The sequence below is a fragment of the Heterocephalus glaber genome, unplaced genomic scaffold (genome assembly GCF_053883595.1).
Source record: "Heterocephalus glaber isolate CG9 unplaced genomic scaffold, H.glaber_assembly_v1.0 deba00000347, whole genome shotgun sequence".
In the NCBI taxonomy this organism is placed as follows: domain Eukaryota; kingdom Metazoa; phylum Chordata; class Mammalia; order Rodentia; family Bathyergidae; genus Heterocephalus; species Heterocephalus glaber.
In genome coordinates, this window is record NW_028258143.1 from 37,808,300 (window position 1) to 37,830,987 (window position 22,688).

The window sequence follows — 22,688 nt, forward strand, 5'->3', positions numbered from 1 at the left end:
AGCTGTGATCCATCCTAGGGGTCAGCAAAAGGAATAGGCTGAATTCTTTACAGACTCACCTCAAAGTAGCACAAATAATAATGCAGTAATTAGATTGTAATTATAAAAGTCCAAAGGTGCAGAACTCATAGAGGCTAAAAAAGAAACTCAAAATATCCCCGGCCTTATTCCAACAGTCTAAACAAATCATTCATTTGAAATGGCAGCTTATATTATGTTTATAGATTATGGGAGTCTTTCCACCGTCTCCTAATCTGACAGCACAATTTGGCATCTCTCCCAAATCTGCAAGCATTTGAGATCTCTGGCATTAAGCAAAGGCTTAAGGAGGAATTCTGCAATGCCAGGTTTCATCGCCACCAAGCCTGTGCCTAAAACAGGAACACAAAGGTCCATCCGGACTGCCTAGTGAAGGGCATTTGATTCTCTGGCAGGACAACAGTCTATATGCTCAGGGATAAAATACACCAAGCTGAATGTCTGATTGTTACCCTACTCTAGGAAAACTGGATCATGTCGCTTCACAGTCCAGCCTTACTTGTGTCATCCTTTCCAGCAGTGTGCATATTTGTGAAAAACTTTTTACTTCTTTATTTCTTGTTTCGAGTAACTAAATAAATCCAATCAAGCAAGGGGAAAAAAATCCCAAGTGGCTAAATGCTTGCTCTCATTATAAAACACTCATTTAGGGAATCCACATCATTTTTTTTTAAACTAGAGAGGCTCATAGGAAAGTTGTAAAGACAAGAAGAAAATGCATTCCAGGAGTTATGAGAGGGGATAGAGGTACTCACACAAGACAGCATATAAACCAGAATAATAAGAATGTCTAAGATTTTGAACTCACAATGTGTCCTCTATGTGCTGTTCCCTATTCGAGCTCCCATACGAGACTGATTTTCTCTGACTTCCATCACTTTCAACACAGAGACCACAGTTTGATCCCTGCCTGCTCTTTAGCCTCCTCTTCAGTTGGCAGAAGTCTTGGAAGGTCCCTTCCTGCTTCAGGATCATAAGTTCTTTAGTGGTAGAATTCCTCCCCATGGAATACTCCCTCCCTGCCCACCCTCCACTCACTGAGCTAGCACTGTTAACCTAGGGCCACTGAATACACAGCCCTTTCTTCTAGACTAAAGTTCCATGATGGTGGGAACCCACAGATCTTGCTCCCTGCTGCATCCCCTACATCAGCCTCAGATCCTGGCAGGAGTCCAAACTTGATGGATATTTGGCATAGCATGAGTTTTCTCTTCACAGAAATTATTTCAAGGTGGGAAGAGACGTGGTGCTGGTTTTCAGAGCAGACTGATGAGCCCATAAAGTCTTCAAATGTCAGCACTTGAGGCCAGGCTTAGTCACTGGGCCAGGACAGCATGTCTGTGCAAACCATTTCTTCCTGGAGTGGTCCACTGTACTGTCACATCTGTTCTCTACTCATGGCTCCCATGTGTGGAAAATTAGCACTTTTTGTAGTACTGTAGGCTTTTCGTTAGCCTGTTTGTCAGAAGTAAAATAGAAGAGCTCCTAAAATAAAGAACTCTTTAATACATTAATAGAACAGCTGGCTTCTGTGGGTGGTCCTCCTGTGGAGGCTGCTTTGGGGATTTCGGCTCCTGCAACGTTGGGTGATCAGGATCATCAACACATACTAAGTCCCTCTAGTATGAGTCAGGTTAGAGGGCTCAGAATTTGGCTTCTTGGCAGAGAAATGGCTGCCCCTGGTGTTTGCTGCCCCCTCCCCCCATCAGTGAAATAATGGCGAGTTCAGCAGGGAATGGGAAAGAGTGAATTACATCATTTTCCCCTTTTTGCTGTGCTGAAGGTGATAAGGACTCCTAAATCATCCTGCATTTGAACTGCTGAAGCTGAGAAGAAAAAAAAAAGTGCCATCTGTTTATTTTATGTCTGGGCTGACTCCTTGTCTCTGAAATAATCCTTGTAAATTAAGCCTAGTGAGGCAACCACACCTTCTGTTTCAAAGCCAAAAACTCAGCCTGTGTGCAAGTGACTAACAAACGAAACAACATAGTATGTATGGTAATGACCTAAGAGAATATTGACCTGTCTTTTCCATGCTTTTGATGATTCTCTGACTGTAGCAAAGATTTGGCTTTAATATACACATAGTATCTGTGAACTCCTTAATACAGGAGAAAATAATGACCTGTCACATTTTTTCTTCAAGTTTCATAAACCTCTGCTTCACACAAACAGAAGGCCTAGTGGAAATTATCGGAGGAATATTTTCATAGGCCAGAATATATATCGTCACCTCCACAAGCATGCCAATGCCCAGGTCTGAACAAGCTCCAGGTACAGGGAGAGGCACAGAGCTTCACAGGCGAGGAAAACAGTTTGCCCAGTGAATTATGGGATGGAGCAGTGGGAGAAGGAATCCCCACTGATTCTACCTCCATTTCTTCTGTTGTGTCCTACTCTATTTTGGGGGGATTCAGGGAGCCAGCTTCCTCCAAGGTCACCATTCTTGGCTCTAGTTACCATTAGCCTCTACTACACCCCTAATAGCCTTATCGGGAAGGTTTCAAATCACACAGATAAACCATCAAATGTAGGACAGGACTCCAATTTGTTCAACAGTCTTGGAATGTGGCCTCTGGGTCTTGTGGCACCCAAAGTGGAAGATGAAAATGTCCTAAATTAGTCAATTCTTCTTCCCCAGATTTCTATCCTATCTACACCAGGGAAAAGCATAGAGAGAACAAAGTAACTTCTAGAGTCCTTTCTTTCCATCTTATATGCAGCCAAAAAGATTAAAAATTTAAAAGGGGAAAATACTGGGTCACAGTGCAAGCCTTTGATATTGCTACCACCCTGTTCCCTCAATTTCCCAATTCATTTCCCAAGGCCCTAGACAGTCCAGAACACCATGAAAGGTTAATGAAGAAGGGAATCCCATGTCTTCAGACCCATGAATACATGCCTTGTTACCTGTATGCCAGGCTTTTAACCTGATCTTTGCTTCACATATCTTCTTTCTCTATTAGTCTAATTAATATGGCCCAAAAGAATCCATTAACCCCAAATCAGCATATTTAAGAAAATTGGCTTACTGGTGATAGAATAAGACCCTACAGTCACTATAAGGTTGAGTCTGGATTATTTTGAACTTACTTCTTTTGTACCCAAGCTCACAGAAAAAGCTCCGGGGTTGGACAATCTAGGTATAAACAGAAAGCATTTCTTCTGAGTGCTGTGAACCAGAACTAGCTTTTCAAACACACCATCCCTCCATCTCAATTTCTGCAGCATGGCAAACCATTCCCAGCTTCCACAATAATCTTGGACCGTGGCAAAGGAAATCCAGCTAAATCTGAGATGAGTCATGAGGCCACTGGCTGGGGAGCAAGAATATCTAAACACAAATCCAGGCGAGAGCAACAGACAAGAGTTTCCGCAGATTTCCTTTGGCTCCTGTAGCTGCAGATCACCGACGGCCTAAAGATAACCCAAGTATCTATGGAGGGTCACTTTAAAATAGTAGCTTTAATACCACCAGTCAGTTCGGAACTATTTCCTTCCAGAGCCTGCTTCCATCCACACAGGCACACCAAGCCGAGCCAACAATTGTGAGCCTGCTGAAGAGATGAAAACCCAGAAGGAAATGGAAGGAATCCCGAAAAGGAGCAGACAGTTCCTAGCATGCTGTGCTTCTATTCTATAATTCTACATGTGCTCACATTTGTACTACTAAGAAATAATAAGCTACAGGAGACATCTTGTAGAAGCCATCTACTGACAATCACGAGGGATTAAAAAGCAGACATATTTTACATTATCGATTATTCATTCTAATAATTGGTACATTTTAGGTATACAATATAATGACATTCATCAATGGAAATTTGCACCTTTACATAGTAAAATAGGAAGAAAAGATCCAAAGGGGTAGGGGTAGTGGGAGGGGCAGGGGAAAGGAAAGAAGGGAAAGGAAAAAATGATGAGAAATGGAAAAAATGGAAATAAAGTCTTTGTAAATAGGGAAGGGTGGAGGGCGTGAAGGGAGGGCTAGGAATGGGGAAAAAATAAGAACCAAGATGCATTATGTAAAGGTACAATTCCCAATGAGAAATGTAATTGTGTTGTATACCTACAATGTACCAATAAAAATTTAATACAAAATAAATAAATAAATAAATAAAATTTTTTTAAAAAGCAGACATAAAATGAAACAAAATAGTTTAACTCAATTCCTCCCCTTTCTAAAGCTGGGGCAGCATAAACTATGCTTGTCTACCAGCTAAGAGTTTTTTAGGAAAACCTTTCCTTCCCAGAGAAAACTTACAACTCTCAGGGTACTGTATCACTACTGATTTGAACAAGGAGAGTTATATGGATTCCTCAGACACTGTACATTCATAGCTCCTGCAGCCCCACTAACCACACAAGTGCCAAATGACCTGCTTAGAAGCCTGCGGTTCCTCCCACAGTCACTATTTAAGCAGAGTCAAAGTTTTTACATTTTCCTATTAATTCCCATTACATTTCCTATTTAATTCCCATTAAAATCTGCTCAGCACCTCACCTGTCCACCAAGGGAGTATACATCGTCCTAAATGGCAGTCAGCCAGGGGCTGGTGTACAAGGGACAGGTGCTCAGTAGGCTATTTTCAGTTGCTATCAGCTCAATCGGGAGCTGCACATACTCAGAAGACAGACAAGTTCTGGTTGCGTTTCAAGCTCTGGGCAGTCAAGAGACATACACCTTTCACAGCTGCCAGGGCAACCAGCTGCCCACTGCTCCTCCCAAGATGGGAGCAACAAAAACAGTGTAACCTGGCCAGCCACCAGGTCAGTGAAACGGCTGTACCTCTCATCTCACTGCCTGGGTTATTCTGAGCAGGGCTTATTGACACTCCATGGCAACCCAGGAATAAATTGCCAGCTAGAAGGATTTAAATGTCTTGCAAAAGTTGCTAGAAAAGTCAGCAGCTTGGGCTTCTGTTTTCATAATAAAATCCATGGTAGGATTATTATTAGATTATTGGTGTTGTGCTGCTATTGTTGCTAGTATCTGTGGGCTACCTGTCATAGCATTCCACTTTTGAACTAAAGTTTCAGTTTGCCACCGTTTAGTAGCTACAGTTGGGATGCCTATGAAAATGCACTGTGTGGTCTGCCTGTCCCCAGGTTGCAGGAGGACTAGTTTTCCTCATTCTCCTTCCTTCTAATCTTCATATAACCTAAGATCAACTTCCATCACACCACTCTTTTAAAACAAATTGCCTTTACTTAATCTTGCAAGACCTCTCCATTGCCTTCAGAATACAAGACTTCAATAATTGTAAGGTCTTAACTCTTGACCCTACTAAATCCCTTCTCGCAACTTGGTGTCCCCTTTGGTGTCATTTCTCTGGGCTCTCCCCTTCCCCTCCTTAAAATGCCATTATTAGTTTCTCTTTTTCAGTTTATCCAGCCAAACTCTGCCTCCTTAGATTGCCACCTCCTACCCTAGACTGTGAGTTGAAGGTCTTCCCTGTGTTAGAACCTTGATTTCATCCAACCAGACTGAGACTCCTTGACAGCAGGAACTACTTCCTACATTGCCGGTGCCAGCCAGTTTCATCACCTGGTACTGATGGTAACATCTTATAACTGATCCTCTTTACTGAAACTCAAAATAAATTCTTTAAAAGGGTGTATATTTTCTCTTATTATCGCCACAGCTCAGATCAGTCCCTCTGTCTCTTATGAGACTATCATTTTTGTGTTACATTAATTATTATTGTAGCCAACAGTATTCACTCGTCAAATATTTATTAAGCACCAATTCTACCCCAGGAAACATCTTAGACACTAGAGATAAATTAACACGATCCAGTCCCAGCTTCAGGGCTTACTCTGTGTCCAACATACTATACCCCCACCTTTCAAAAGATGAGCACTGTGACTGTCTGCATGTGCACAATGATAAGAGGCAGAGGTGAAACAACATACGCACAGAGACACAGTAAAACTGAAGTTGGCTAATGATGATGCTTGACTATGTCTCCTTGAATAAAGCTGCATTCCTACACATAGCCGAGAGCCTTCCCTTCAAAAGATACTTTTTGATGCTGACCAGGAACACCATTTGATGTCAGAAATCATCCTAACCCTTTGCAAAATCAATACTGATTAATTGATTACATTAACTAGAATATGAAATTAAAAATAAAGAGAAGTCATGACTGTGTAACTCCACGTGGCATTCTAAGTAATATACATATATATATCATAGAAGTCAAATTATAAACTAGACTGTGGATGTTTTCTTTTTAATCTATGATTGTTCTGAATGAACTGCTGGGGTTTTTTTGTTTGTTGTTTTGTTTTATTTCAATTTGTCTTGATGTAGTAGCCAAAATTCAGAAGACAAAACAAACATAGCAAAAAATAAAAAGAGGAAATTTCCACCCTATTCTCCCCCCAAATCATTGTTTGTATATAAAAACTACAGGCAGGATTTTTTGTTTAGAAAAAAAAAGTGAATTACACTACTGCCTCCCTAAGAGAAATTTCTCATTCTTCCTCTTATACCTCCTCTCCCTTCTATAAACCCCAAACAGACACATACTCAGGAAGTCCATGCTCTGCTCTAACCCATAACAAAGAATTAGAGACAGCATACCCTGGCTCTCAGAAACACCCTGCTCACAGGACTCAGATTCACTGATTAGAATCAGGCAGCAGCTGTTCCAGTGTTATGACTGAGGCTGAGAAAGTGCAAATGTAAACTTCCCTCTTCCTGTCAAGTCACTGGAGTGGAGAAAGGACGGTCAGGCTATCTAAAGTGTGTGCGTGTGTGTGTTGGGGGTAAATCAAAGATTCCAGGCTAGCTTTGTTGGAGAATATATCAGAAGAACTAAGTAGTCAGAGCTTTCACCTGGAGGCCACAGGAACTTTGGGGCAGTGAACTCTTGGGACCAGGCTGGTGTAGTGGTGTCTTTTTAAAACTATGGGTTTTGACACATTAGTGGATAGTGAGATCAGTTTAGTGGTTCAACACAAGCTTTCGTCCTGTCTTTTGAAGTGAGATAAAATTGGACAAACTTAAGAATAGGGGGAAAAAAACAGGTATACATTAGTCATAGTAAAGAGGACTGTTTCATGAAACTCTCAACTCAAATGTGTGTGGGTCTCATGTGCACACTGGCTCCTACTCCAAAAGGTTTCTTGCTGTGAGTCACAGTCAGAAGTTGGAAAGCCACTCCACCCTGTCTCTTGCACTCTCCTGGAGTGACATGAGCTGTGAGTAATTATAACTATTACAAATAATCATTATCTATGGAGGCTTGCCTGAGATCATGCCAGATTGCGAGGGAAGTTTGGAAGGCACTTAGCAGTGTTCTGAGAGCTGATACACACATACCCGTGTTTATAGCAGAATAACTCATGACAACTAAACCTTGGAAGCAGCCTATATGTCCATCAACAGCTAAATGGATAAAGCAAATGTGGTATTTATACACAATGGAGTACTACTCTGCCATAAAGAAAGATAAATAAGTCATTTGTAGGAAAATGGATGCACTTTGAAACCATACTGCTAAGTAAAATAAATCAGACACACAAACTTAAATATTGCACGGTTTCTCTTATATGAGAAATCCAAAGTATAAATAAAGAGAAAAATAAAAGACAGATAATAGAAGTAGGGAGACAAATCTTGTGCAAATAGAAATGGGACCAAGAGATGGAGAGAAGGAAAGAGAGAGAGGAGGGAAAAGGAATGAAAAAAGAATTAGGATGTATTATATACATGTATCAACTCTCCATGATGAAGGTGATCATTATGCACTGCAACTATGTACTAACAACAAATTAAAATAAAATTAAATTAAATTTAAAAGTGCTTATTTTTCTTGGTGCGTGTGCATGCATGCACACAAGCACACACACACATATGAAAGTTACACAAAAGAAAATCCTACAGACCTCCTGTCTTACCCATCTTTCTACAGAGGAGATGGCATCTCCTCACTTTTGTTTTTACAAAACATAAAGCTTAGAAGCTATTGCTCTGCACACCTACAGCTGACGGCAAAGAAATCATTTCAGGAGCTTGCATACTGGACTTGTTTTACCATCTGTTCAGTACTTGATTTTGTTTGATTTGAACTTTTAGTAAGTGCTAACCACTCCCCTCTTATACTGTGAACTGTGAATGAATGAATAAATGAATAAATAAATAAATAAATAAATAAATAAATGGAGATGGCTCCAGTCTAATTACCTTGGCCAAAACAAACATCTCTCAGGAAGAAGAGGCTAAAAGGAAACTTTGCTGCAGCTCACCTTGCACCAGCTCATAAACAATCACTGCGTTACACAAGAAAACTTGATTACATGGAAACAGAACTTAAAAGTGTATAGCCTCATTAAGACATTTACATTTTAGGTCCTCATAGTAGCAAATTGTCTAGTACTTCTCATCTCTCTCTCTAAACGAGGTCTCTCATTTGATGACACATAAAGAGAAAGATTTTATTCTGAACAAGATAAATTGCAGTAATGAGAAATGAGAGCCATACATTTAATAGTGAGATATTTCTTTTACATTCATTCACCCCTTCAAGGACTTCCTGCATACTCAATAATGAGAAATTCAAAGAAGGGCTTATTCTATTCTTCCCCCCAGTGGCAAAAATGGGTACCTTTGTGGACCCTAACAAAAAGTCCATTGAAGTTATCCCTTTCCTTCCTTCATTGGGTAATTGGGCTCGAAAGTCTGAGTGGTGATGGCTTGGAAATACTAAAATCCAGTCAACTCAGAAAATAATTTAAGACCTACCAATCTTCTCTAGAACAGGCCAAAATCTCTTGCAACAAAAGTCCACATAAGACCAGCCTTGCTTGCTATAATAAAACTGAACTGTGGGTTGTCCTAGCTTTGAAATATCTTCAAAGAAGCGATGCTCCACATTAAGTACTTGTGTCGTGGTCTTTACCCGCAGATGCAACAGGCACAAAAGGAAAGCAAAACGCAGAGGTTGTGCCTTCTTTCTGGTGGCATAATAATAGTTTTACAGCATGATTAGTCTTATTAATGGAAAGGAAAGGATAGGAAAGGGAAAAATATACAGGTAATTAGGACTCAAGTGCTCTTCTCTGTGAGAGCAAATAAAACTCCTCCTGCAGCTGGAGTTGTATAGATAATGAACACGAGAAATAAATGACTACTGGGAGGGGAGACAAAAGAAGTAAAAAGCACAAACTACAGTAAAGGAGCCTCATCATTTGCTGTTACAAGCTCTCTTCTCACTCTCTCAAGAAGACTGGATTGGGCTCGATCCTCGAACACGCCAGGCAGAAGGTGAATGTGGATGTCGCTAACTTAACCCAAAAAAGTAAATTACTAAATTTTAAAACGCGTTTTTTTTTTTGTTTTTTTTTTAGTACTGGGGATCGAACTCGGGCCCTTGCACTTGCAAGGCAGGTGGTGGAACCACTGAGCTAAATCCCTGGCCCTAAAACACAAAATTTTGAAGAAGATTAATACCATTCCTCAAAGTATATTATGCCTTTTGTTGGCAGTGTAACCTTAAGCAAGAGCTTTAACCAATCCAAAAACATATTAAACAAACAAACCAAAAAATGCCCCTATTTTGTTAGGGTAAATATAAGGAAATAACAGCATAAAGCAGTTAGCCCACATTCAGCATTCAATAAATATTACTGATAATTATCAAAGCAGTAGTTACAGTAACAGTGTTTTCCTATTTTCTGTATTTGGCAATAAAGATAATAAAATAAGGAAAGGGAAAAGAAAAGTTGTTCATTTTGTGAGGTTTTTTTGAAATGTAAACACTGTATATATTTATAAGTACCATGTGATGTTTTGACACATATACACATTATATAACGTTCACATCAGGATAAGCCTATGTATCTTGTCAAACATTTATCATTTCTTTGTGGTAAAAGCATTCAAAATTCTTTTCTCTAGTTTTCTTTGAAATATACAATACATTACCAGTATCAGTTATCACCCTTCTGTAGAATAGAACATCAGGACTTATTTCTCCTAACTTAATATCCATTAATCAACCTTTCTCCATCCTAGTTTTCAGGAGTTTTTTGGTTTTAAGTTTGTTCATTTGGGGTTTTGAGTTTTGTTGTTGTTTGTTTATTGTTGAAGGAGGCTCTCCCTGTTGCCATGGCTTGCCTCCAACGCCAGGGCTCAAGTGATACTCCAACCTCAGACACCCAGGTAGCTGGGATTACAACTGTCTGCCGCAATGTCTGGCCCTTATTTGTTTTTTTTAATGGACTAAGACTACATAACAAACTATCTTAGAACAAAAACCACGATTTTTACTCATGCTCTAAGAATGCCATCTACCATCATTGATGCACAATTAATGAGGTGATTTCACTGCTCTGTAAACTCTGAATATCAGTCTATTTTCTTTTAAACGTGGTACTGTGAAGAGCTCAGCACCAGACAAGCTATAGCACTATTACAAAGATTTCCATTATCTGCCCTATTGTTTACCTCATTTGGTTAGGCATTTAAGACTTCACATCTGCTTTACAACTAATGTTGAATATAATAGAACGTATTACAAACACGGTTTTTCTGTAGCTGTGTAAAAGAAATCCTAGAAATATATAAAAACAAGAGTGCCTTTCACAGAATATGTGACTGACAGTTAACAGGCCAGTTGAGTCATGGAAGGAAGATTACACTAAGGGAACTGCTATTATGGTTAGAGCACTCACTGGAGGGAGGTTCTGTTCAAAAACAAGACAAAATAAATAGAGTATTTCCACTGTAGAATGATATACTCTTTCCCATACTCTTCTCCGTATTTGTAAACATCTTAGTGGAAGTAGTATATTAACAGCAAAATCCTAGTGGCAATTCCATATCAGTCCAAACAAATTAGTTTCATTATACATTTTCACTGTGGCAGTAAGAGGTCATTTGCTGGACTCTTTGGACACTTAAGAGCTAGAAGTGGGGAAAAAACAAGCAATAGCCAGGCTGTTAACATTCCATAAATGTCATTTCCTCCCTCTCTTTTCCTTATTCTTTCCCTATCCTTTCTTCTCTGTTCATATTTTAAGCCCACCTTTATTTCTCTTCCACTCTTCTTTTTTTTTCAATTTTGTCTACATCACAGATCAATCATGATATCAACAGCAGCAAAAAGGCACTGCTGAATACCATATAGAATTTTAGTTTGTTCATTTTGTGTTTTATTGTGGAGTGTTTGTTGTTGTTGTTGTTGTTGTTGTTGTTGTTGTTGTTGTTATTTGAGAGAACTGACAAAGTACCTAAGGAAAGGTATGGATTTTGGAGAGAATTTTGTCCTCAAGATTCTTTAGCTTTTTAAATAAAGTTCATATTGGTAAGTAATTTAAAAGAAGGGGGGGATCCTAGAAACTTGTTTAATATAACTGCCTCCAGAAATTGTCAGGAACGGCAGCGCAATCAACCCCAGGTGTACGTCATCAAAACCTCAACGAATCTTCCAACTTTAATGTAAGTCCACTTCCTCTTATTAATTCCTTAACAATTACCTGGCAGGATCCCCTTCTGAACCTTTTTGGTACTAATTGACACAACTGCCATACTGCAATGTCTTTAACAACATTGTTTAGAGCGGAGCCTAGGCTCTAGACATCTAAATTGGGCTACAGCAGCACTGTCAAAATAGAAACAAAATGTGAGCCACTTTAGTTCTAAGTTCTTTCATAGTAGTAGTAAAAAGAAACAGATGAAATTTACCTTTTTTTCCCCTTGCAGTGCTGGGGACTGAAACCAGGGTCTTGCAGTTAGTAGAAATTTACATTATTTTATTTTCATCAAAATTCAGTTTGTATTACACACTAACAGCATACCACAACTTGCATTAGCTGCATTTCAAGTGTTACACGTGACTAGTGGCTACTACATAGGACACTGGAGATGTATATGGGAATAAAAAGGAAATAGGAACACATTTATTTTATTTTTGGGGGGGTGGGTACCAGGAATCAAACTCAGGGCCCTGTGCTTGCCAGGCTACAACCCCAGCTCAGGAACACATTTAATATTAAAAATCTAAAATGTAACCAAATAGTGTACTAAGTCCTGATTTTTCCACAGTGTTGCCTATACTAATGTGCTGAGTTATATATTCTCTTGAGAAATCACCAATTATATAAAGTAGACCTACACTCCCAAAGAGCTTGTAACAGGGACATTTGTCTTAGCGGCCCATCTCATCATAACAAGGCTCAGATTATATGCACCATTCTCCATCAAGGCATGAAGGCATTATTAAAATAATGTGGGCACCACTCAATGCAAAAAAAGGTAGTTTATGTTTTATATATCTAGAAAGTCATACACCAATCCTCTACATGCAATAAATGCAGGAAATGATGAGTAACTTTTATTTTCTCTCCAATTATCTATTTTGTGGTTTTCAAAAGAAGCAGTATCACCCCTAAGCAATATTTTGGAAATGGGAGGTGGCCAGCAGAGAAGCAGTGCAAACAAGAAAAGACCAGAGATGCCAAAGGCCTAAAAATGCTAGGTGGTCACCACAGCTAAAATTTAGCCTGCTGTGGTATAAATGCCTGTATCACCCCAAAATTCACATCAATTACTAATTCCAAGGTGATGGTATTAGGAAGTGAGACCTGGTTGGGGGGGGGGGGTAGGTGATGGGTGCAGAACCTCCTGACTGGGATCAATATTCTCATAAAAGAGACCCCAGAAAGCCAGCTGGCCCTTCTATCATGGCAGCACACAGAGAGAAGGAGCTGCCTATGAGGTGTGGGACCTCACCACATACTGAATGTACCAGCACCTTGAACTGCGACTTCCAGCCTCCAGGTCCATAAGAAATAAATGTCTGTTGTTCCTGAGCCACTCAGTATAAGGTATTTTATTACAGCAGCCCAACATACCAAGACATAGCCTATACCCCCACAAGCTCTGACCTTCCCACTGCACATTCATTTACATGAACAATCTTTGTGTAATTAATTGAACCTAGTACCTAACTCTTATACATGAAAACAAACATATGTCTTACGCTGTCTTAAAGTATACTAAATTTTCCCAAAATGCAATTACTGTATAAACAGAGGGTCTGTTAGTCAGCTTTCTGTTACAATTAACAAATATCTGAGATAATCAACAAGAAAAGGTTTAAACCTAGCATGGTGGTGCACACCTATAATCCCAGCACTCTGGGAGGGTGTGGCAGAAAGATGACAAATTCGAACCCAGCCTGAGGAACTTAGTGACTTACCAAACCTATCTCAAAATTTAAAAGCAGGGCTGGGAATATAGATCAGTCTAAAGACTATGGGATCAGTACCAGTACTCACCCTCCTCCCCCTAAAAATGGGCTTATTTTGGCTTACAGGTTCAAAGGTTTTGGTCATCTGATTGGCCCTTTTGCTTTGGACCAGGGCAGTACAATAAATCACAGCAGGAGCCAGGTGGGGAGGAAGCCCATCCACCTCACTGATGGCTGGGATGCAAGAGAAAGAGGAAGGGGCAGGGTCCCATAAACTCCTTTGAGGGCAAGCCCCCAATAAGGAGAAGATCTCCCATAGGTGCCAATTCTTAGGTTTCTACCACCTCCTAACAGTGCCAAGCATTAAAACTTCAACACATGGGGCTAATTTCAGATCCAAATTATACCAGAGGGAAAACAGTTTCCTGCTTTGTTCATCAATGCACAATCATTAAAGATAAGATCACTTTTACAACTAAACCACCAATACAACATACCAGTAACAATCTGCTTTTGAAGGTGTTGAAGATTATCACAAATTTAGGTGCAAGCATACACTAGCACAGTCTTCCTTTTCTTTTGGGGGGGATATGTTCTAAGACGTTCCATGGATGCTGAAACCACGGACAGTACCAACCCTACATATACTGTCTTTCTTTAATGCATACCTTATAAGTTTAATTTATAAATTAGGCACAGTAAATTATTAACAACAATAACTAAAAATAAAGCAGATTATAATGATACACTAAATAAAAATTATTTAAAACTCATGAATTGGGGGTGGGGATTTAGCTCAGTGGTGCCATGCCTGCCTCACAAGCACAAAGTCCTGAGTTTGAGCCCTGGTACTGGAAGAAGAAAGAAAAGAAAGAAGAAAGAAAAGAAAAGGAAAAGAAAAGAAAGGAAAAGAAAAGAAAAGAAAAGAAAAGAAAAGAAAAGAAAAGAAAAGAAAAGAAAAGAAAAGAAAAGAGGCCCAGGATTTAGCTCAGTGATTTCGCCACCTGCTGTGCAAGTGCAAGGACCTGAGTTCGATCCCCAGTTCCAAAAAAAAAAGAAGAAAGAAAGAAAGAAAGAAAGAAAGAAAGAAAGAAAGAAAGAAAGGAAGGAAGGAAGAAAGAAAAGAGGAAAAAAAAAAACAAGAATTGTTCACTTCTAGAATTTCCATTAAATATTTTTTTTTTTTGGTACGGGGGATTGAACTCGGGTCCTTGCGCTTGGAAGGCAGGCAGCAGAACCACTGAGCTAAATCCCCAGCCCCTCCATTAAATATTTTTGAACCACAGTTTATTATGGGTAACTAAACCTGGAAAGTAAAACTACAAACGAGGAGGGACTACTGTACTTCAATATATTTTGTAGTATACTCATGCCCAACTATGACAGAATGTACATTTATACATATACTTTTATTGTTAGTTACAGAATTATCTCTACTTCTCTTTTATATTTATTTCAGATAGGGCATCATATTGAATTTTTTAAAATTATGTATTATATAAAAATTAAGATACAATGTGTATCAGAATTGCACTTCAAAATAATCAAAGGACATTACCAAATATTTATTATAAAAAGGGTACATTAAGTCTAATAGAATTAAGAATCAACTATTTAGAGTAAGCTCAAGCAATGCACAGTATACTTATCCTAACCCAAATAGCTGTGAGGTACTTACCTTCGAAACTCGGGGAAGGAAAAGCAATCATTATTAGAACGGGAAGAAACATCACTCCATCTATCATTGTACAACTGTGGAAGAAAAAGAAGAGATATTAGTTTTAAAAAACTTAACTGCAGGGTGCCAAATTAAATTAAACATATCATCTTCAAACTGCCATTTAAGGTCTTTCTTACAAATTGCCCTAACATATATTGCCTTGTTTTTTTAGTACATTAAAACCATATGTCCTTTTCATGGATTTAAATAAGTCATCTAAGGAGTCAGGTGGACCTCTGACTAGTGGCCTCTCGAAGGCTACTTTCTCTGAGCCTACCCTCTCTGGAACTCAGTAAGAAAATGAAGGGAGTAAAGGTATAAAGGTTGAAAATACAGCATGCCTAAAATTTTTAGGTTTGAATTTTATCCTACTCTATTGAACACAATTAGTGACACTATATTAAAAATCTTGAGAAGATGAACGCACTATTCTAATATGATGTTAAACATTAGGAAACTGAATAATTTAAGCCCAATTACGTTTGGGCCTTTTCTTTCGGAAGCACTAGAGGTACAGAAACCTATATCCTCAAAGGAAAAAATCAAGGAAACAAACAAACAAAAATATTTATACCTCATCTGTGGTAAAGCAATGCATTTCTACATTAATCTTGAATTTAACAAAGGACAGACACAACTAAGACAAGAATATTCATATAAGAACTCATGTAAAATCTATAATACAGAGAACTACCACTGTGAAAACAAGATAATTCGTAGAAATTTCAGATTGGTTTTGGCCTCAAACTACAATGGCAGAAGCTCACTTTTCAGAGTTAAAAACTTTTCCATCTGAATAATTTCCACAACTAGAAATTTGATGGGAGTTGGTTGGGTACAACTTTCTAGTAAAATAAAGAAAATGGTACAGTTCTTTGATAAATAGGTTAGCATGTTATCTTACTCTTACATCTTCAAAGCAAAGGTCAAATCCTATTAATTTGTCTGGAGTGGACTCCTTCTGGCCCATCTTCTCAAAAGTGTACCTTTTTTGGCTAGTGGTCTGAATGTTTACTCACCACACACCCACCTCATCTTACTACTTCTCATTTTAACCTATTTCCTTTTTCTTCCATAATTACATTTCAGTCTATCTCTAAATAGCAAGGAGGGAGTGAAGCAGATTTTTACGTACCTTCCTTTTATATTTTTAAAAGCATATGGAAACTTGAGTGGGCTTCTCTCACTGTTGTTGTTTTTGTTGTTTCTATTTTTGTTTTCACGTGGATGCTTCCTATAGTGGGCTTTTTCTGTGAAGGGACACTGGGACTAGGCTCTTCCACTCCTTAGACTCTAGTACTGCAAAAACAAGGTACTGTGTTACACCAGCAGAAAACAGACTAACACTTGGTGCAACTCCTCTCCACTAGAGGCTACTTTAGCTTCCCAGAAACACCCCACTCAGCTCCAAAATGGATCCATGCATCCAAAGCCCATGCAGGGAACTCAAGCTATGATGAAATTATTAACACTTTCTGTGTATGAAATTGCCTTCACCTAATAAAGCAGTAAATAACTGAAGTCTCTTTGGAGGCTACCTCAGCTCCTACGATGGTCTAGCTCAAGAGGCAGTTTTCAGAAAGAGTAGGAATTATGTAATGTAACAGGTAGGTATGGTTTGCTTATAGAGTGCTGCCGTAACACTACAGTTTCAAGGGTCCATTTAAGCGGGATTATAGGTTATACTCAATAGTTACTGGGAAATGAGCCCTTCTCAAGTGCCACGTGCTCTAAAATCATTAAAGAAACTAGAGATTGATTATATTACTAATACAAGCACCCAAAAAGGAGTAAGAAAAATGGTTCCCCAGATTATCTCCTATCCCTAGCAGCTCTTCCCTAACCACTCTACTAGAGTGGTTCATAATCTAGTATGAAGCAGTCTCCCCAAATTCAAAATTTTTAAGTATATGAAAGACAAATTTGCATCCACCAGCACATATAATAAACATTATCCTGAATGCTTTGAGATTTTTATTAATAATATGATGCTATCACTATTAGCAATATCTTAAATATTGCATCTTTTATTTTTTAAATCTCTATTTCACATATTGCCAAAATTTGCATGGTGGCTAACTCTTCTCCAAAGGCCCATGAGTTAAAGGCTTCGTCTTTTGGTGGCACTGCTAGGAGGTGGTAGGTAGAAGCTTGAAGAGGTGAAGTCTAGTAGAGGGAGATCTTTTAGGCCAATGGGGATTATGGAGCTGTCTTCTTCCTCTTCCTTTCTTGCTACCTAGTCACAAGGAGAGCTGCTGGCTCTACAGCACACTCTCTGCCACTACCACCAAGCACCCTCCTTAAAGACTGAAAACAATGGGTTTTCATTGACTGGAAACTCTAAAACCATGAGGTTCTCTCTTTGTAAGTTCATTATCTCAAGTATGTTGTTACGTGATGGACAACTAATTAACACAGGTTTTATAATATACATGTTGTATTTTACATCAACATATACATTAGGGGCACTGGCATGTCATCAAAAGCCTTTGAAAACCACTGAAATAAACTACTCTTCATCTCAGTCTTATCTTTGAATTTCCAGTCTTTCATTCATTAATTCATTCATGCACTCAAAAACCACTGCCAAAAAGCCTGCCATGTGCTACACATTAGAAATTTAAAATGATAAAAAGACATACAAATATAGTCCTTCCTATGATAAAGCTTGTAAGATTTGCTTCTGGTAATCATATAACCACCTAAAAATTGCATAACTTAAAAATCGAAGTATAAAAGAAGAAATGGTTAAAAAACACTGCTAAAAAAAACAATTTGAGATTTAGAGGGTGAGGGTACCTCCCTGGGGAGGTAACTTCTGAGTAAGATCAAGAACCAGAAAGATGAGCAGGTGCTACTAGAAAAAGGGTAAGAACATGGTGGGGGTGGAGAGCACAGACAGGCACACACAGGGTAATATGTAAGGAAAAAGGCACTTTCTCAGCTTCTACAGATGCCTTGTGGCCAGGAACAAGTGCTGAGAGGCATACCATAGAACTGAAAAAATAATAGAATGGCCAGGACTCAGAGCCTGGAATCACTGTAAGAAGCTAGAGAGGTCAGGGATGTAGCTCAGTGGAACAGCACCTTCATAAGACATGTAAAGCCCTAGGTTCCATCCCTAGTTGGGAACGGGAGAGAAAGAGGGAGGGGGGAGGGGGGGAGAAGGGGAAGACCCAAGAAAACCGGAAAGGGAGGTGAACAGCAGAACTGAGGTAAAACATCCTAAGTCCTCTGCTCACCTCTCTATGTGTTTATTGTTATGAAACCCCCTTTGTTCCCCATCTCCCAATCCTTGCTTCCCTTAGCCCCCACCATCCTGTTCTTTCAGGTACTCCATCTGACCCACTTCCTACCTATCTCTGGACTACCTTTTTGTTGTTGTTGTTGTTTTGGTACCGGGGATCGAACTCAGGACCTTGCGCTTGCAAAGTAGGCGGCAGAACCACTGAGCTAAATCCCGGGCCCTCTGGACCTACCTTTACACATGATGCTCCCTGTGACTAGGCTCTTCCTTCACGCTAACTGCTACTGAACCTTCCAGTCTCAAGCTAAATGACAGTTCCTTTTACAAGGCTGCCACAACTTTAAAATACCTTCTTCTCACTCTCATATTACCACTTTGGTAATCTTCATTTGTAGAAATTATCATAATTAATAATTATATATCCATACCTATGTGTGCTTACTATATGTCCATTTTACTACTTGTTAAACTCTATGGTAACAAAATCTACAATCTACCTTATCCATTATAGCTAGAGCCAAGTGAGAGCACATTTAGAACTTGTTGAGTAAAGATTCTCCCCAAATAAACACAATTTAAATGGTAAAAATTAGCAATCTCCCCACCAGACCTGAAAAGGAATGGCAAGATTAAAAAAATATATCACCTCTACAATTTTAATTGTAGCATGTAGTTCAGGTAATAGTAAATGTCATCAGTTAACAAGCTTCAAAATCAAGAACCCTTTCGTGAAAAACAAGAAAAAACAAAACCCTAAAATACAATCACCATTACCATGTTTTCCATTTCACAAAGCCAACAAATGACCATGTCCCAAAATATATATTATCATTATACAAGCAAAATTAATCACACTGATTTAGGTTCCGAAAGAAGGAGACAGAAAAAAAATTATAAATTCAGTCTCCCAAGCTAATCCACTGTTTAAAAATAGTCAAAATATGCCAAAAAAAAATCATTGAAGAGAAAAGTCAATATCAGTTACTAGCTGCTGCTTTGTTCAGGGTCTGGAGCGGCTCTGCTGCCCATTAATTCAGCTACTGAAAAATCACACCTCAAAGTACATTACATCCATGTACAAATATGCCCAAATGAAATCTACTCTTCTGTGCAATTAATACGCACAAAAAAAACATACCCCAAAGAGAAAAAAGAAAAAGAATGCACAAAAGAGAATGTTCTGAAAATTTCTGATCATATTTTAGAAGAAACATCGGTATGATAAAGTATCAACCTTAAGTATCATCCCCGGCCCCTTTTCTATATTTTATAAATTTGAAAATTGTGCTTTTAAAAAAAAAGAACACTTAGAAGAAAAATGGCATGGTTTTCCATTTTGTAAATCTCTTATGTTTGGCTTAGAAGATACCTGGATTCTCATATATAATTCTACATTCAATCTTTTTTAAAAAATGTATTTAAGGACGGGGGATTTAGATCAGTGCCTGCTGCGTAAGCACAAGGACCAGAGTTTGATAACCAATCCAAAAAAAAAAATTATTTAAAAATACCTTTATTATCAAACACTCACACATACAGAAACTAAAATCATTCAAAGAAGAACAATGCAAGGGGAAGAAAACTACAATAATATTCAAATACAGTAGAACTCAACCAAAACAAAACTGAAAAGCACTTAAACGTTTTTCCATATAACAAAAAAACATCTCAAGTATCAACATGACACCAGAGGATGTGATTTGTTTCAGAAAGATCCCCAAAACCAACACTGAACAAATAGTGGTCTGGAAAAAAAAACTCCAGTTAGCTAGCATACTCCACATAAGCCAAGCTTCTCCCTAATTTAAATTTCGATACAGTCATATGACACGTGATGGAAACACAACCCAAGAAATATGTTATTGGGTAATTTCATCCGTGTGTACCCTTAATTACACTTTCAGTTTCTCACACTAGAGAAACTATTCAGTATTTACACGTGTGTCCTATTTATTTCACTTAAGAGGATGGCCTCAATATGTATCCATTTAGCTATAAATGTCTCTAGTTTCTGGTTCTTTATGGCTGAGCAGTACTCCATTTTATTAAAAAACCACATCTTCTTTATCCAGTTTCCAGTTGATGGACACTTGGGCTGTTTCCAAGCTTTAGCTATTACAAACTGTGCTGCGACAAACATGGATGCACATATATCGCTGTGGTATGATTCTTTTAATTCTTTGGGGAAGATACCCAGCAGGGAAATAGCTGGGTCAAATGGTATCTCTAGTCCTAGTTCTTTGAGGTATCTCCATACTGATTTCCACAGTGATTGCATCAGTCTGCACTCCCACCAACAATGGAGAAGGGTTCCTTTCTCCCAACACCCCATTTGTTATTGGATGATTTCTTTACAACAGCTATTCTTTCTGGGGTGAGGTGGAATCTCAGTGTTGTTTTCATCTGCATCTCTCGAATAACCAGTGATGTTGAACATTTTTTCATATATTTATTTGCTGCTTTTACTTCTTTGTCTGAAAAATGTCTGTTAATTTCAGATGCCCATTTTTTAATTAGGTCTTTGAATTTGGGGGGTCTGATTTTTTTCAGTTCTTTATATATTCTAGATAGTAGTCCTTTGTCTAACATACAGTTGCTGAAAATTTTTTCCCACATTGTAGGTTGTCTCTTAGCTCTGTTGGTGGTTTCTCTTGCAGTACAGAAGGTTTTTAATAAGATGAGATCCCAGTTGTTGATTCTTTGTGCAAGTTCCCATGCCACTAAGGTTTTGTTAATAAAGTCTTTTCCTATACCAATGTCTTTAAGAGTTCTACCTAACTTATCTTCCAGCAAATTTAGTGTTTCTATCTTGATATTTAAATGTTTTATGCACTTCAACCTTAGTTTAGTGCATGGTGATAGGTATGGGTCTAGTTTTAATCTCTGGCAGGTTGAAATCCAGTTTTTCCAACAACATTTATTAAATAGGCTATCTTTCCTCCAATGAGGATGGTTGGCTCCTTTGTCAAAGATGAGGTGGCTGATCATATCTGTAGTTGTTTCTGCATCTTCTAATCTATTCCACTGATCCTCGGGTTTGTTTCTTTGCCAGTACCATGTTGTTTTTATCACAGTAGCTTTGTAGTATAGTTTCAAGTTGGGGACTGTAATACCCTCCCAGCCATATCTCTGTTGCTTAAAATTTCTTTTGCTATTCTAGGTCTCTTCTTGTTCCAAATGAATTTTTGGATTGTTTTCTCTAGTTCCGTGAAGTATATTGTTGGAATTTCAATTGGCATTGCATTAAACCTATATAATAGTTTTGGAAGTATGGCCATTTTCACTATATCGGTTCATCCTATTCAGGAACAAGGGATGTCTTTCCATTTTCTTATATCCTGCTCAATCTCCTTTTTCAGAGTGCTATCATTTTCAGTTTCAGTTTCTACACTCAATCTTTTACAACATGTTGTATTGTTTAAAATTCACATAGGAAATCGACCTTTGCACACATAGTTGAAAGGAAGAGGATCCCGTAGAACACCTAAGAAAGTCTCGGAGACCTCAGGTATTCCTGGGACACATTTTGAGAACAACTGCCTGATTCCTTTAAATGCATAGTTTTTCCACTATAGCAAATCACCGAATGGTACCAGATAAGCATTTGCCCAATAGCTGACAAAAATGTTACTGTTCTACAATTTTAGAAATCTCATTAACCTTTCCAACAACAAGAATCCATTAGGGCCGGGGATTTAGCTCAGTGGTGCAGCAGCCTGCCTCACAAGCGCAGGGTCCCGAGTTCAATGTAGGAATAATATTTTATATATACAAATACATAAATATTTTTTTAATGGAATATAAACTTGTAATAAGAATATACTCACAACTGCTCATCTCATTTATCATCAATTGTCAAAATCTCTAGCTGAAAAATCACAGGCTACTGGGAACTGCAAAATATTATCATAAGGGTTCATAGTATAAACTTTTGCCTCTAATGTATATACCTCTCCCTTCTACTCCTGGATAAGACCCTCATTCCCCAATAACTGTTACTACTTCAGATACTCATACGGAAATTAACTATTCAGAAGAGGGCTAGGAATCTCCTATCTAAAGCTCCCTTTTTTTTTGGCACCAGGGATCGAACTTGGGACCTTGCACTTGCGAGGCAGGCAGCAGAACCACTGAGCTAAATCCCCAGCCCAAAGCTCCCTTATTAAATCAGTGTCATCTCTCACAATGTCTCAGACCTGCCCTCTTGGGTGACAGAACATTCCCATGATACTCTGCTAAAAACAGTCACCAGGGCAGAGCCAAATCCCACTTACCAAATCCCATGGTACTGTTCAAACTCCATTTATAGATCAGACAGAGAGGAGCTAGCATTTAGCTTAATTTCTAACCTGTATGAGCCTGAGACCATGTTTGGCACTTATTTTGCTCATCAAGATGTTATAGATGGACACTGCCACAGATACTGCAGTATACTACCCAAAAATCTTTTTGATATGGTCACAGAATAATCAAAGAATAA

General features: G+C 38.5%; 1 protein-coding gene across 7 annotated transcripts in view; it reads right to left on the minus strand.

Annotated features, from left to right (window-relative positions):
* Window positions 1-22,688, minus strand: part of Acvr1 (activin A receptor type 1) — a 132,697-nt gene that overhangs the window by 39,099 nt on the left and 70,910 nt on the right. For 4 of the 7 annotated variants that reach the window (XM_087199047.1, XM_087199065.1, XM_087199056.1 and 1 more), the window contains exons 3-4: window positions 16,097-16,260; window positions 14,920-14,993 (exon numbers count right to left, since the gene is read on the minus strand). In XM_087199047.1, the coding sequence (XP_087055173.1) occupies window positions 14,920-14,986 (67 nt within the window). In that variant the 5' untranslated portion in view covers window positions 14,987-14,993; window positions 16,097-16,260. The remainder of the gene's footprint in view (window positions 1-14,919; window positions 14,994-16,096; window positions 16,261-22,688) is intronic. The other 3 variants (XM_087199077.1, XM_087199068.1, XM_087199075.1) reach the window with 1 other exon arrangement.